General features: G+C 35.3%; 1 protein-coding gene across 10 annotated transcripts in view; it reads left to right on the forward strand.

Moving 5' to 3' along the window:
- Positions 1–13,353, forward strand: part of TCF12 (transcription factor 12) — a 390,660-nt gene that overhangs the window by 317,372 nt on the left and 59,935 nt on the right. The window contains exon 1 of one of the 10 annotated variants that reach the window (XM_018054264.1): positions 11,734–11,897. The exons of 7 other annotated variants lie outside the window; for them this stretch is intronic. In XM_018054264.1, coding sequence (XP_017909753.1) covers positions 11,829–11,897 — 69 coding nt within the window. In that variant the 5' untranslated portion in view covers positions 11,734–11,828. Of the gene's footprint in view, positions 1–11,733; positions 11,898–13,353 lie in introns of those variants that run through there. 2 more of the 10 variants (XM_018054267.1, XM_018054266.1) reach the window with 2 other exon arrangements.

Genomic DNA, 13,353 nt, shown 5'->3' on the forward strand with positions numbered 1-13,353 from the left:
ATTAGTTGCTCATTCGTGTCTGACTCATTGTGACACTGTGAACTGGAGTCCTCCAGGCTCCTCTGTCCATGAGATTTTCCAGGCAAGAATACTGAAGTGAATTGCCATTTCCTTCTCCAAGGGATCTTCCCGACCCAGGGTTTGAACCTGGGTTACCTGTATTGCAGGCAGCTTCTCTACCATCTGAGCCACCAGGGAAGCCCCTAAAGAATATGTGGTTGAATTCTATAAATGCTTTTAGATTTTTAAGCCCACTGATGTATCATTCAACATCAGTAGAACCATCAAGTTTTTTTGGTTTTGTTTTTTTATCTAATAAAATACAGGATTATTTCTTCAAGTATAGGAAACAAGGTATAAATTCAGAAGTTCTAGATTTTATCACTGGGGATGTTTAGGGCTCTAGATTTTATTCTAAGTTAAGGAAGATATTTACATCCTAAGTAATTTGATGACATGAAATTTGGCATCACTAATATTCCTTTTGTTTAACTAGTGATGATTTTAGTTTGAAAAGTCATTTACTGCACTCCTATAATAATTTCAAGAACTGTAGGACTTCCCTGGTGGTGCAGTTGACGGGGATCTACCTGCCCATGCAGGGGATATGGGTTTGACTCCCGGTCTGGCGAGATTCCACATGTTGAGGAGCAGCTGGTCCCTGTACCATAACTATTGAAGCCCACACGACTAGAACCCATGAGCCACAACTGCTGAGCCTGTGTGCCACAACTGCTGACGCTTGCATGTTTAGAGCCTGTGCTCTGCAGCAAGAGAAGCCACCCCAGTAAAGCCCAACACAGCAAAATAAGTGAATAAAAATTTTTTAAATAATTTCAAGGAATGTAATGTATACTGTATAGATAAGTTCATAGTTAGACTTCTAAGAATTTTTAAAACACTGCTAGCTCCAAGATAGTTTTCTTATTCTCCACCCCCCAACCCACGCTGCCCCTGTGTTTGTATTCATTGAACAAATTTTAAATGGAATAATATTTTTTAAAATTTTGACTGTGCTGAGTCTTCACTGGGGCAATGTGGGCACCTCCCTAATTGCAGAGTCCAGGCTTAGTTACCTCAAGACTTGTGGGATCTTAGTTCCCCAATCAGGGATTGAATCCACATTCCCCTCCACTGGAAGGCAGATTCCTAACCACTGGACATCAGGAAAGTCCCTAAACAAATTTTAAAGGGTTAGCCCTTCAAAGTTAGGGGTTTTTTTAATTACCTGCATTTAATTAAATATATAACCCAATATGGGAGAAGGGGATGACAGAGGATGAGATCATTGGATGGCATCACTGACTCTATGGACATGAGTTTGAACAAGCTCCAGGAGTTGGTGATGGACAGGGAAGCCTGGCGTGCTGCAGTCCATGGGGTCACAAAGAATCAGACATGACTGAATGACTGACTGAACTGAATTATATATCTATAATATGGGAATATTTTATTAATTTTCAAAAATAATTTGGCTCTAGAAGTTGTTTCTGGAAATTTTACACAACCAAAATTTAGAAACTAAAACTTCACTTGTAAAATCAGGTGGTGAACCATATTTGGCCACAACCATGATGTGCGAACCCCAATGGCACCCCACTCCAGTACTCTTGCCTGGAGAATCCCATGGATGGAGGAGCCTGGTAGGCTGCAGTCCATGGGGTCGTGAAGAGTAGGACACGACTGAACGACTTCACTTTGACTTTTCACTTTCATGCATTGGAGAAGGAAATGGCAACCCACTCCAGTGTTCTTGCCTGGAGAATCCCAGGGACGGGGGAGCCTGGTGGGCTGCCGTCTCTGGGGTCACACAGAGTCGGACACGACTGACGCGACTTAGCAGCAGTAGCAGCAGCAGCAGCAGCATTAGAGAACATAAGTATATGCCTAGAGTAGATATAATCTTACCTTCATAAATCTACTTCCTATGAAATGCAGACCCAAAGAGAAAATAAAGTTAAGTATTTTTTTAGACATATACCGTTTTTTTTCTTTGTTTGCTTTTAGATCGTTACTTGATACTCATTAGTCCTGTCATCATTTGTTTAAGTTCCTGGGCACATACAGACTTTCCAGGACAGTTATTTGCCCTAAAATGTACCTGACTAGGATAGTTGAAGAACCTTCATATATAAAGTAGGTGCTATGATGTCATAATTTTTCTAGAATTTAAATGTCATTTTAGGTAATAATATACAGAATAGTTTATGGCATCAAAAATAAGTCCATGTAGAGATATATTATTAAATGTTTATTTGAAACAGTTTAGTTCAAAAAGTAATTTAACTTTGATATAAACTACTATAATTTTTTCCTTGAACTTACATATACATGTCCCCAGTCACCATATTTTTTATCCTGGTTCAACTTCCTCATAGAACCCAAAGCTAAAAAGGTAGTTCCTGGCAGCTTGAGAATCAGTTTGAACCCACCCGTGCTTGTGAAACAGATAGCGTTCAAATGAGACATGTCTCTCTCTAAACATAAAAGCTACATTCAGAACTTGAGAATCTTTACTCAGATGACTAGAAAACTAACTTTTTTGTTGTTAACTTCTATAAATTTAAGTGAATATTTATGGTTCTTATTTGTTTTTTAGTTTTTTGATGGCTAGTGTTAATAATAAATAATTAATAAGTAATAAAACTTAAGGCAGGAGGAGAAGGGGACGACAGAGGATGAGATAGTTGGATGGCATCACTGACTCGATGGACATGAGTTTGAGCAGTCTCTGGGAGTTGGTGATGGACAGAGAACCCTGGCGTGCTGCAGTCCATGGGGTTGCAAAGGGTCGGACACGACTCAGCAACTGTAGTGAACTGAATAAAGCTCAAATTTTCTGACTTGAACTTGATAATTTTTTAAATGTAAAACTTGACATTATTTGAAATAAATCTATCAATATCTTTTCAACATACTTATAAATTTTAAATATCAGTTATTTGAATGAGAATTAGAAATTCATTGCTACTAGAGTGGAATGTGTTTAGTAAATCTCCACTGAGAAATTTAATTCATGCAGATTCATTCATTCAAGTGAATTCATTCTATTAAAGTTAATGATTATAGAGTGCTTATCGTGAATTAAAAATTCTTCTAGGCTTTAGATATTTAAGTAACAATAAACCATGGATCTCATACTGTCTTCAAGATGCTTATAGTCAAAAGATAACTTTGACCTTTGGAAATAAGCTAACTTTAAAATTTATTTCATTTGAGAAATTATTACCCTCTGGGAATGTAGTGGAGTATCCAGGACATGCTTTTTGAATTAAATTAAGAGGATAAAGATAAATACTGTGAAGCAATTATTTTATGTTATCTATAACAGGGAACATCATCTGTTAACGACTTTCTGCTCCAAGCTGTACCTTTCAGCTTCCTCCTACTCTGACTATTCAGAGCATCAAAAATAAGTTAACTTGCTTTTTTGGTACAAAACTCTGAACTATTTGTCCTACTTTTTTCCCTCAGTTAGGGGTTCCCTATTGCTCAGTTGGTAAAGAATCCGCCTGGAAAGCAGGAGACCCCGGTTCAGTTCCTGAGTTGGGAAGATCCCCTGGAGAAGGGATAGGCTACCCACTCCAGTATTCTTGGGCTTTCCTTGTGGCTCAGCTGGTAAAGGATCTGCCTGCAGTGCAGGAGACCTGGGCTTGATCCCTGGGTTGGGAAGATCCCCTGGAGAAGGGAAGGGCTACCCACTCCAGTATTCTGGTCTGGAGAATTTCATGGACTGTATAGTCCGTGGGGTCTCAAAGAATCAGAGTGAGCGACTTTCACTTTCCCTCAGTTGTGCAGTTAACTCCTAGTGACACAAAATAATAGGAATAAATTTGTGCCCCAAATGGTAAATTACCAGTAATTCAGCTATTAACTCTGCAGTGTGCAAGGACTGATGTAATTAACAATGCATGATCATGATCTTCATATGACAGATCACTATGGAAAACCATAATACAGGAAACCTTTCTCTAAAGGAAAAAAAGTTACAGTTTCATTGATATAAAAGTAAAACAGTTGTTATTTTCCCATACTAAAATTAGCTTCAGGAATGATCATTTCTTACCACCTGTTGCTGTCTTCATTATCCAAATCACTTTTATCTCTTTGCTGAATTAAGGAAGCATTTTCCCAAGTAGGGCTTCCCAGGTAGCTCAGTGGTGAAAAATTTACCTGCCAGTGTAGGAGGTGCAGGAGACCTGTGTTTGATCCTTGGGTTGGGGAGATCCCGTGGAGGAGGAAATGGAAACCCACTCCAGTATTCTTGCCTGGAGAGAGGCAAAAGAAAATTCCGTGGACAGAGGAGCCTGGCAGGCTACAGTCCATGGGGTCGCAAAAAGTCAGACACGACTGAGCGACTAAGCACACACACACTTGCCGATTGGCCTCCCAGTTTTCCTTAAATCATTTTTTTTTTTTTTTTTTTAGCACAGGCCAATCCTTTTAACATTTAAGTCAGATGATATCCTGTTCAAAATTCTCCAGGAGCATCTCTTATCACTGTAAAACCAAAGTCCTTAATTAAATGAAAATATTATTAGACAGTGGAAATATATAAACCCCTTGTAAAGATAATTTATTTGCAAGTGTATAAATATTATTAGAAGACAAAAAGCATTTGGATTCTTAGATTAGAATTGAGAAGTTGTAATGTTTTTTGATTCCCTTCCTGATCAGTCTTTCATTTTATGTGAGACTGTAGGCTTTTAACTGTGCCACTCAAAGGTATGATTATAAAAATACAATTTAAAATTGGTGTGTTAACATTAGTTATCGTCTATGCCAGTGAGTCTTAATCCGAGTTTTCAAAGTTAATAAGAGAAGTTGTAAATCTTTCGAAAACCTAATGAATTGTGTAACTTACTGAAATAAATTATCCATGCTGTTGAAAACATCAGATTTCTTTCACTAAAATTCTTTCATCCCAGCATGGCAATGCTTCATTTTAATCAGAAGTTCTGAATGGAGGTTGCATGTTTTGTTTTTTTTAAACAGGGAAAAATATTTATTATAACTCAAGAAAAAAAGTTTTGGAGAAAAAAAAATCTTTCAAAATAAGAATTCAGTGCTTTGGGGTGGAGTAGATAATAAAAGGTTTTATTGGTGGTGAAATGGCTAGGAAATCTTTGGCCCAGTTTAACGCCTGAGTTTTCCAGAAATGGAAACTTAGACTCAGGGAAATTCAGTGACCTCGCGTATGCTCTCATGCCTCCTCAGAGGCAGAGCTAAAACCTAAGTCCCTGTCTTCTGACTCCCAGTCCAGTGCTCTTTTTCATCATATGGTATGACTCAGTGTCTGGAACCTAACATGAGTCTATCTCATGTTACAGAGGACTAATAATTGGTAGGGAGAGTTAGTCTGCCCTTCTGTAAGTACTTGTGATAAAGATATATAGAACAAGTAGCTTACTGCATTTTTTTCTTTCAAAGTTTTGTGACTGGTTCTCAATCTTTCTGGTAAGGGCCACTTGTTGGGATGGTGTATTGCCTTTACCGGTAAAGCATTCTAAGCATTACTGAAACTTTTAATTCATTTTGCTTTGAACTGATACCATCTCCCATCTCCTCCCCTGTTTATTATACCCTCCTCAGATGTATTTTCAAACTGAAGTATTGTTTGGTTTTTGTTGAGAATGGTCACCAGAATTTAGTGGTAAGAAATTGTTATTTTTAGGATAGATCTTTTCATAAATTCAGAGTCTGCATAATTTCTTCCAGTGAGTATAGCCAAAATGAACTGTACTTAATCATTCAATGTATGAGGCAGAGTGATTTGGTAGATTCTCAGTACTTAACTAATTAGACTTATGAAGTACTTAAAAATTACTACCACTAGCAAGAATTTTTATTGGAACAAAACAGAGATTAGGGGCCAGAAATAACTTAATGTATAAGTTACTTAAAGTTTCCAGTTGCAGGTTCTTGAAATGGCTCTGGGCTAAGATGCAGAAGTTACTTCTGGTCTCTTTAAAAATCAATTTAAAATAGACTAGACTAGACTATCATGGTACTGTTCCATTTCTCATAAATTGAAAGGAACTGGTGCATTCCTGCTCAGAAGAAAAAAATTACACAGGTCAAAGAAGAAACCAAAAAAAAAAAAGGTAGCACTTTCCTTAATGGAGAGCTAACTGGACCCAAAATCAAATTGTTTATGATTTAAAACAATAGCTTTATTTGCTCCTAGTTTTATTTTGTTGTTACCTGACAAGTCAGTAGTGCTGCAGTACCCTGTCCCAGTCTTGAAAGTGCTTCAGAAGTGCTGATTTATTAAAGAATTTTAAAACGAGGATAATCTCCTCAATTTTTTTTTTTTTTACCCTCACACACGTCATTAGGCAGTGCTAGGCAGTGCTGTGATTATAGAGCCATCTGCAGGAAAATTACCAAGTTGCAACATGGTTAATGATTCTCTTACCATGTTATTTCAATTGGTAAATGAGAAGTGACAAACTGCAGTTCCTGTGGGGAAAGAAATGAACAGCAAAGAGATGCAGGATTACTAGGTAGGGGGACTCCCCACTTTTAATTTTTCAAAGAAAACTGCTTTTTCATAGTGAGTTCATGATCAACTGAGGGATACTATTTATTTAGCTCAAAAAGACATGTGTTTGCTTTTCTCTTCCAGGAGGTATAGCTCTTTTTTACACATCCTCATTTTGGTCATATGGTTGTCAAAAGAGGAATTAAACAAGTGTTCTTTTGCCCTATAAGTAGTTTATATAGCTGATCGTTTACATTGGTTATACATATAAGTGTTTTCTATTTTGTTAATCATTACGCATTTCTAATACCCAATATTAGAGATTTTTGTAAAGAGATGGTCAGAAATCTGATGTTCTGTGTCTGAGACAGATGATGTGATTTGTGAACTATAGCATGAATTTTACTCCACTCTGAGAAGTTGGTGTATGTGTGTGTGTCAGTTGCTCCTCACATCCGACCAATATCCAAGTAAACTGTGTACCAGTACTCAGATCAATCTGTAATGTAACTATAACTGGTGATTGGTTTGACTGAGATTTAGGTACTCAAAATTAAGTCATAATTGAAACAAATGTTTGAAAATATCATCTGAGGAATGATCACAAAATCAGGTCTTTGATGTTTAATCTTTTCATACAGTGGAAAGACAGTATTTAGGAGCCTTTTTCCTGATTGACTAGCACCAGCAAGATGAGAGTAATATTACTGAATTAGAAGAGGCATTATATGATTCCAAATAAATAGCATTATTATATTTAAATAATAGGTACTGATTGTCAGTGGATTGGTCTAAAAGAGATGCATTATTTCACTAGAGTTTTATGTTCTTTGTTTTTTGCAAAAGTAAATTTTCTATATTGTGAGGGCATTAGAAAAAGCCAGAGACCAATGTCCTGACCCTTGGGAATCATTTTATTTACAAAACAGCATATACTAGAAAAATATGCAATATAATGTTCAGATATAAAAAAGCCTGGACTCTTCTGATATCTGATTTGGCATCCGATTTAGTTAACCAGGCCAGCTGAAATACTGCACATTTAGGAGAAAGCATTCATTCACCAGTCATCTTTCTACATGCTAAATAAGAAAGAGGAGACACTAGGGAAGGGTGTTTTGCTTTTGTATCTGCCCACTTGTAGATTCTCTTATTTATTGTCCTTTTAAACCTGTCTTCACCCCACCCCCCACCTTCCTTACAGCCAATAAAGTATTAGTATTTTGCTGAGTTTTTATAAAGCAGGAGTATATTGAGTTCATCTGTGGAATTATGCACTTGTAAACTTCGTTTGGCTTTGTTTTTCACTCTGGAAGTCTTGTTTTCCAGGAATTAATTCCCTTAGAAATAATGTTGAGACTTTTCATGAGAAATCCTGTGAGTGGGTTTTAGATTTACTTTTCTCACCAGATCTTCTGGCCTTTCATTACACTGGAATGTTGCCTGCTTGTATTAGAAAAGTATACAGTAAGATTGACCGCTAACTGGCCTTTATTAATTAATTAATTTACAAGATATGTAATAAAGTTAAATTGAAAATTTTGCTTAAAAACTTTTTAGAATTTTAGGTCACTCTGAAAACATTCTTGCTGTGGATAGTTAAACAAACAGATTTGAGAGTTATAGTGATCGGGAATATCAGGGATAAAGAAGAGCTAATAAAATAAGTTAAAATATTGGGTGTGTAATCCCAGGAGATTTTGCATAGCTCTCTAAGGAAGATTTATTTCCCAGTCAACATAAAAATAAGAAGGAAGTGGAGGGAGGCCTGGATTTTAATCTGATGTTGCCAGAAAGTCTCTACCTAGTAGGTTTTTTGGAAACATTTTTCCCTAAATCTTCAGGGAAGAAGTAAATTGCATAGGCAAAACACATAATAGCTTTTTCTTATCTAGTTTAGGTCTGTACTTGATGATTGTTGGAATGGTAAATAAACATCACATCCTGAACTACTGAGGGTGGGGAAGTGTATTTAAAAGTGAAATGCAGAAATCCTCAAACCAGGAATCCTCAGTTTGCTAATAAAAGATGTATGGCTCCAAGTCATATTTTTTTCAAGGTTCTCTGACATTTTCATTAATCATGTTGCCAGTGTGTATAGTAATGCCTGTTTTGCTATAAAAGTTGGTAATTTTTTTTTTTTTTAGATTGTTGGCCTTGGTAGTATGAATGTTGAGTCACATAATCTTAGAAGAACACATAAGTGATTACATAGAATTGTGGGTGGAAATAAGACAGTTCAGAGCTCCTGTGCAGACTGCACGTCTGTCTGAAATCAGGTTTAAAAAGTAGCCCTGTCTCCAGCTGACTCGTTTTGTCAGACTGAGTCATAGGATTAACCCTTGACATATTCCTTCAAAAAAAAAACAGGCAAAGATTAAACAACTGCATTGACTAGAGCAGCACTTGATCCATCTATATGCATTTTTTCCTGTAATATGATTCTGCTTAGGAAAAAATTGTGCTGCAGCTGTTACATAGATTAAATTAGATTTTTTTCAAGAAATATTTTTGAGGAAGCAACAAAGGACTTTATCATGGAAGATAATTTGTAATTGTGATAAGAAAAATGACTGTCTCCATCAACCAGTTTTAGTTTCCTTTGGGTGAGGCAGACTTCAAAAAGATAATATTTTGGAGTAGCAAAGTTAGAAGACCTTACCATAGCATACAAGTAAAATACAGGAACATTTTATTTAAATTACTGCCAGCTTTCTTGATGATTTGCTGTTTTTGAGGAATAAATTTAATGCCATATGTATGTAAACTCCCACCTTGTCTCTCTTTTCTCAAGTTTCTACATCCACTCTCAATTTAGACAGTAGTATATAGGAGTGATTGTGTTGTGGGGGGGTTAATTTAATATATGTATGAATTTTGTATCAGTGTTTTTGAGAGGAAGAATGAAAATTTCAGTTAGAAGCAAAAAATTAATTACTCAGCTCTGCTTAGAAACTATTATGTTTCAACCTTCAGGTTTCATATTTAACAACAGATCTTAGCCAGTTCTTTTCTGCTTTAGACCAGCAAAAGAGTATTATACTATCTGACCTTTACTCTGATCTTTTTTAACTTAGATATTTGTTTCTGCTTTCAGAATACCTTATAGTTGCCTCTAAAATAAAGGAACTGTTAATGAAATACTCAAATTTTCAATGTGCTTTAATAGCAAAGATTGCATAATTGGGTTTATTATTATGCTGTTTGTTTAACAAACATCATAGTACTGTCTCTCTTTTTTGGCAAGCCCCACAGAAATGAGCCTAACTACTATAGGTGGATTTGTTTTTTTTTTTTAATCGATGTAAGTTTTCTGTTTGGAGCACTGGTTGTAGGAAGAGACTATTGAAGCCTTGTGGCTCCCCCTTTGCCCCAGTTCTCTACATTTCTAGTTAAGAATAGGGTTTTTTTTCCATTTTTAATCATTCAGGGGAAAAAAGGAAATTTTATTTTGGATGGTTGATTGTCCTTTTTTTTTTTAAGCTCTGTCAGAGAGAGACTATGTCTATAAAAGACGAAAATTTACTTGAATGGTTTTAAGGCATGACATTGTTAATTGTAAGTCAACGCTTTTTACACAGCTCTCTGAGGATTGAAATGAGTCTTTGTGGTCTCTCAGGAGGGAGGAAGTTACAGACCACTCTGCAGACTGGCATTTTAATGGTCTGTTGTACAGTGATGTTCTTTTGCAGCTGCTGCTTAGCCTTTTCTATATCTGGAGAGTGTAGGGAGGTTTTATTGTTATTCCGACACCATCAGCTTTTAAAACATTATGAACTTAGCTGGGCTTATTCTCTTACTCGGTTTTATTGTTATATTTTAATCAATATTTTTCATAACATTGGAGAGTTTTGCAGTCCCTCACAAAATATTTCTGGAATATTCCTTTAGAGGAATTCTGCTTCATGAAAGGTGCCTTGAAAAAAGTGATGTGTTCCCTTTTTGCAGCTTGTGAGCCCTCCTCTGATTAACACAGTTCTGGGAGAACCTCCGAGGCTCAGGGAGAAAAGATAGTACAAAGAGGTTTTGATGGAGGGGATGGGGGCCAGCAACGCAGGGATGAGAGGAAAGAAAAGTTGTTATTCTGTTTTTCTGGGTTAGAGTGCACACCAAAAGACAAATTGAAAACTTTTTAAATAACAAGATATGTTTGTGTTTAAGAAACAAAGTATTTACCAAAAAAAAAAAAAAGTCTAAGACCTTTTGACTTCTAAGTATAATGAATTTTTTTTTAATCTATGAGACATTTATTACCGCACTGATTATTTTTCCTTTTTGAGAAATTTGAGCATTAGCATAAAAGTTTGAATATATTAAATATTAGTTAAGAATGATAGTAAACTTGGAGGAAAGACTTCTGAGAAATCTGTTTTAGTTTATTAGCAACAGTGAACATTTTGTGTATACATACCAGCCTTTCATCTTTTTATGTAAGGAAAAACAAAACCTTGTGTTTTTTTTTCTTTTTAATTATTCAGTTGCTTCGTACATATCCTAGAACAGTGTAATCCATTATAAACTTTTATATGGTATTATGAGTGAGGAATTTAAGGAGCTTTAGAACTGAAAACCTGTATTAAATATTTATGTATTAAAACAGATCATTTATTTTTGAGGTAATTTTTTGAACTGTTGGAATAAGCTTTTTCATGAAATGTGTTCCTCTCAAATTTTTTCCATATAATTCTTATAACATAAAAAATCATGGTTCTAGCTAGTTGAGAGGTACTTGCATGACAGGTCTGCTTTCTCCAGGAAGTGACTCTGAATGGCTTAACTGTTTAGATCCTTCTTGTTACATATGATTCAATGTTTGCAAATCCTGATTGCTTGATCATGGTTTATCAAAGTTGGAAGCAACTTTAGGCCATGCCAGATGGTGATGTCTTTAGAAGTGTAGCAAGCTAGGTTTCTGTGCTAGAAGTGCTCTAATTTAATTAAAACTAAAAACAGATTAGCATATCTGTCAGTTTGCCTTTCTTTGAGAGAGACATATATACCATAATATGACAATATTAATAATTCCTTGGTCTGTATGCCTCCAAGACATTATATTGCTTTTTATTATTTAGCACTTGTGACTTGTATTTTTTAAAATTCCAAAATTTGTTTTATCGGTGTCCACCACCCATGCAAGAACTTATTTGAAGAGATTACTTACAGCATAAACCCTCCCTCTCTGCTCTGTGAGTTGGTTCAGTCCTATTTTGCATAAGTTCCTTTTGAGTAGATCCATGTGTGGATGCATAGTGCTGAAGACTTAACTCTGTTGGGCTGTGTGGATGTATGTGTTGGAGAGAAGCTGTGTGTAGTAGCTGCAAATAGTAACATTTTCAAAATCAACATGTATTGTGCCTATCCTGTCCCTGGAATGGGCAGCAGTTCTTTGATGTATTACTACAATGGGAAAACGGTAAGTCTTTTTCTTTGTTCAGATAGCTTCTTAGTGGCTTGTTTAAGGGAAAGCAGGGTAGATTAATTACTTTTTACTAAAACCTGTGAGGTTTTGTTTTTATCATTTTCTACGCTAGTTAACAACAGTATGTTTCTTTGTAAGTAAGGTTAGAAAGTTGTCTGTGACACAGTTACAGTAGTTTCTTACTTTTATTTTTAAAATAATATCTGACAAATTCAAGTTTATTTTTTGTATTATTGTTAATGCCTGATGTCTTTACTAGCAGTGAGCTTCAGCTACATTAGTTTCAATGTTTTCTTATGTTGTAAACATATAATTTGTATGTAAAATACACATTTAACACAGAGAAAAAGGGAAGATTGCTTGATGCTTGGTAGATAGCAGGGAAAGATGAAAGTCATCTTGGATATTCATAAAAATAACAAGTATGAAGCTCTGGGAATGATTAGGGAAGCAGTCAGCTAGTGAGGTCCGTATTTCCTGTTTGGAGTTTTGGGTCCAGAGCCTGACTTTACTCAGATACCATCTGTTTCCAATCAGACTAGAATTTTGACCCTGTACAGATTCATAAAATAAATCACTATTTTTCAAAGAATGCATTTGTACATCTTCCAAAGAATTTATTTCTAGCCAATTTATAGCAACATGCTTCAGTGTTTTAAAATAATATCTTTGTGTGTTGCTAAGTAAAACTTCTACTTTTTAATTTCTCAGTGTTAATTATATAGTATACTGTTTCCACAAGCAGTATCTTTAAGTCAGAGGATTTGTATATTCTAAAAAGAAAGTAAACTTCTCTGTAATATTTAGTAGAAGTTATCTTTCTAAGATAGATGATAAACATAAAATTGTTATTAGTGAATAACAATCTTGAGTTTATGTCAGGAATTCAGCTTTTTCTTCCTTAGTCATCCCAAAACAATGTTTGATCTCAAGTGTTTTATTAAATACATAAATGACTTTAGTGATTTTTTTTGTCATTAATGTAGACATTTTCAGTGTTAATCTTTGAAGTTACCAAAAAATTAATCACATTTATGTTTGGCCCTTCCTTTTTACCACTTGAAAATGTTTTAAAGTAGCATATGGCTTTAACCATGGTACATGAGAACTAAAGAAAGTACTTTTTCATTCTCTGACTGCTTTGGTAAGGCCTCTTTGGACTTTGTTAGCATTTGGTTCTTAACTTTTGAGTAAGCTTACTTAACAGATGACAGTCAAGCCAAAATTTCATAAATTCGTTAAAAAGTATGTGTCCACACTACCCATATAAACAGAACTTTGAAGAATGTAAGAGGTATATTTAGATGCATAGTATAGGTGAAATAATTTGATGTCTATATAATTTCCTTGCCAACTGTCTTTCAAGTATGAAAATATTTTTCTATGTCCAATTTTAAGTAAAATCGTCTGTTTGAAAATGGTGTATGTGTATGAGTTTAATAAAATTAAT

This window comes from Capra hircus, chromosome 10 (genome assembly GCF_001704415.2).
Source record: "Capra hircus breed San Clemente chromosome 10, ASM170441v1, whole genome shotgun sequence".
NCBI lineage: Eukaryota > Metazoa > Chordata > Mammalia > Artiodactyla > Bovidae > Capra > Capra hircus.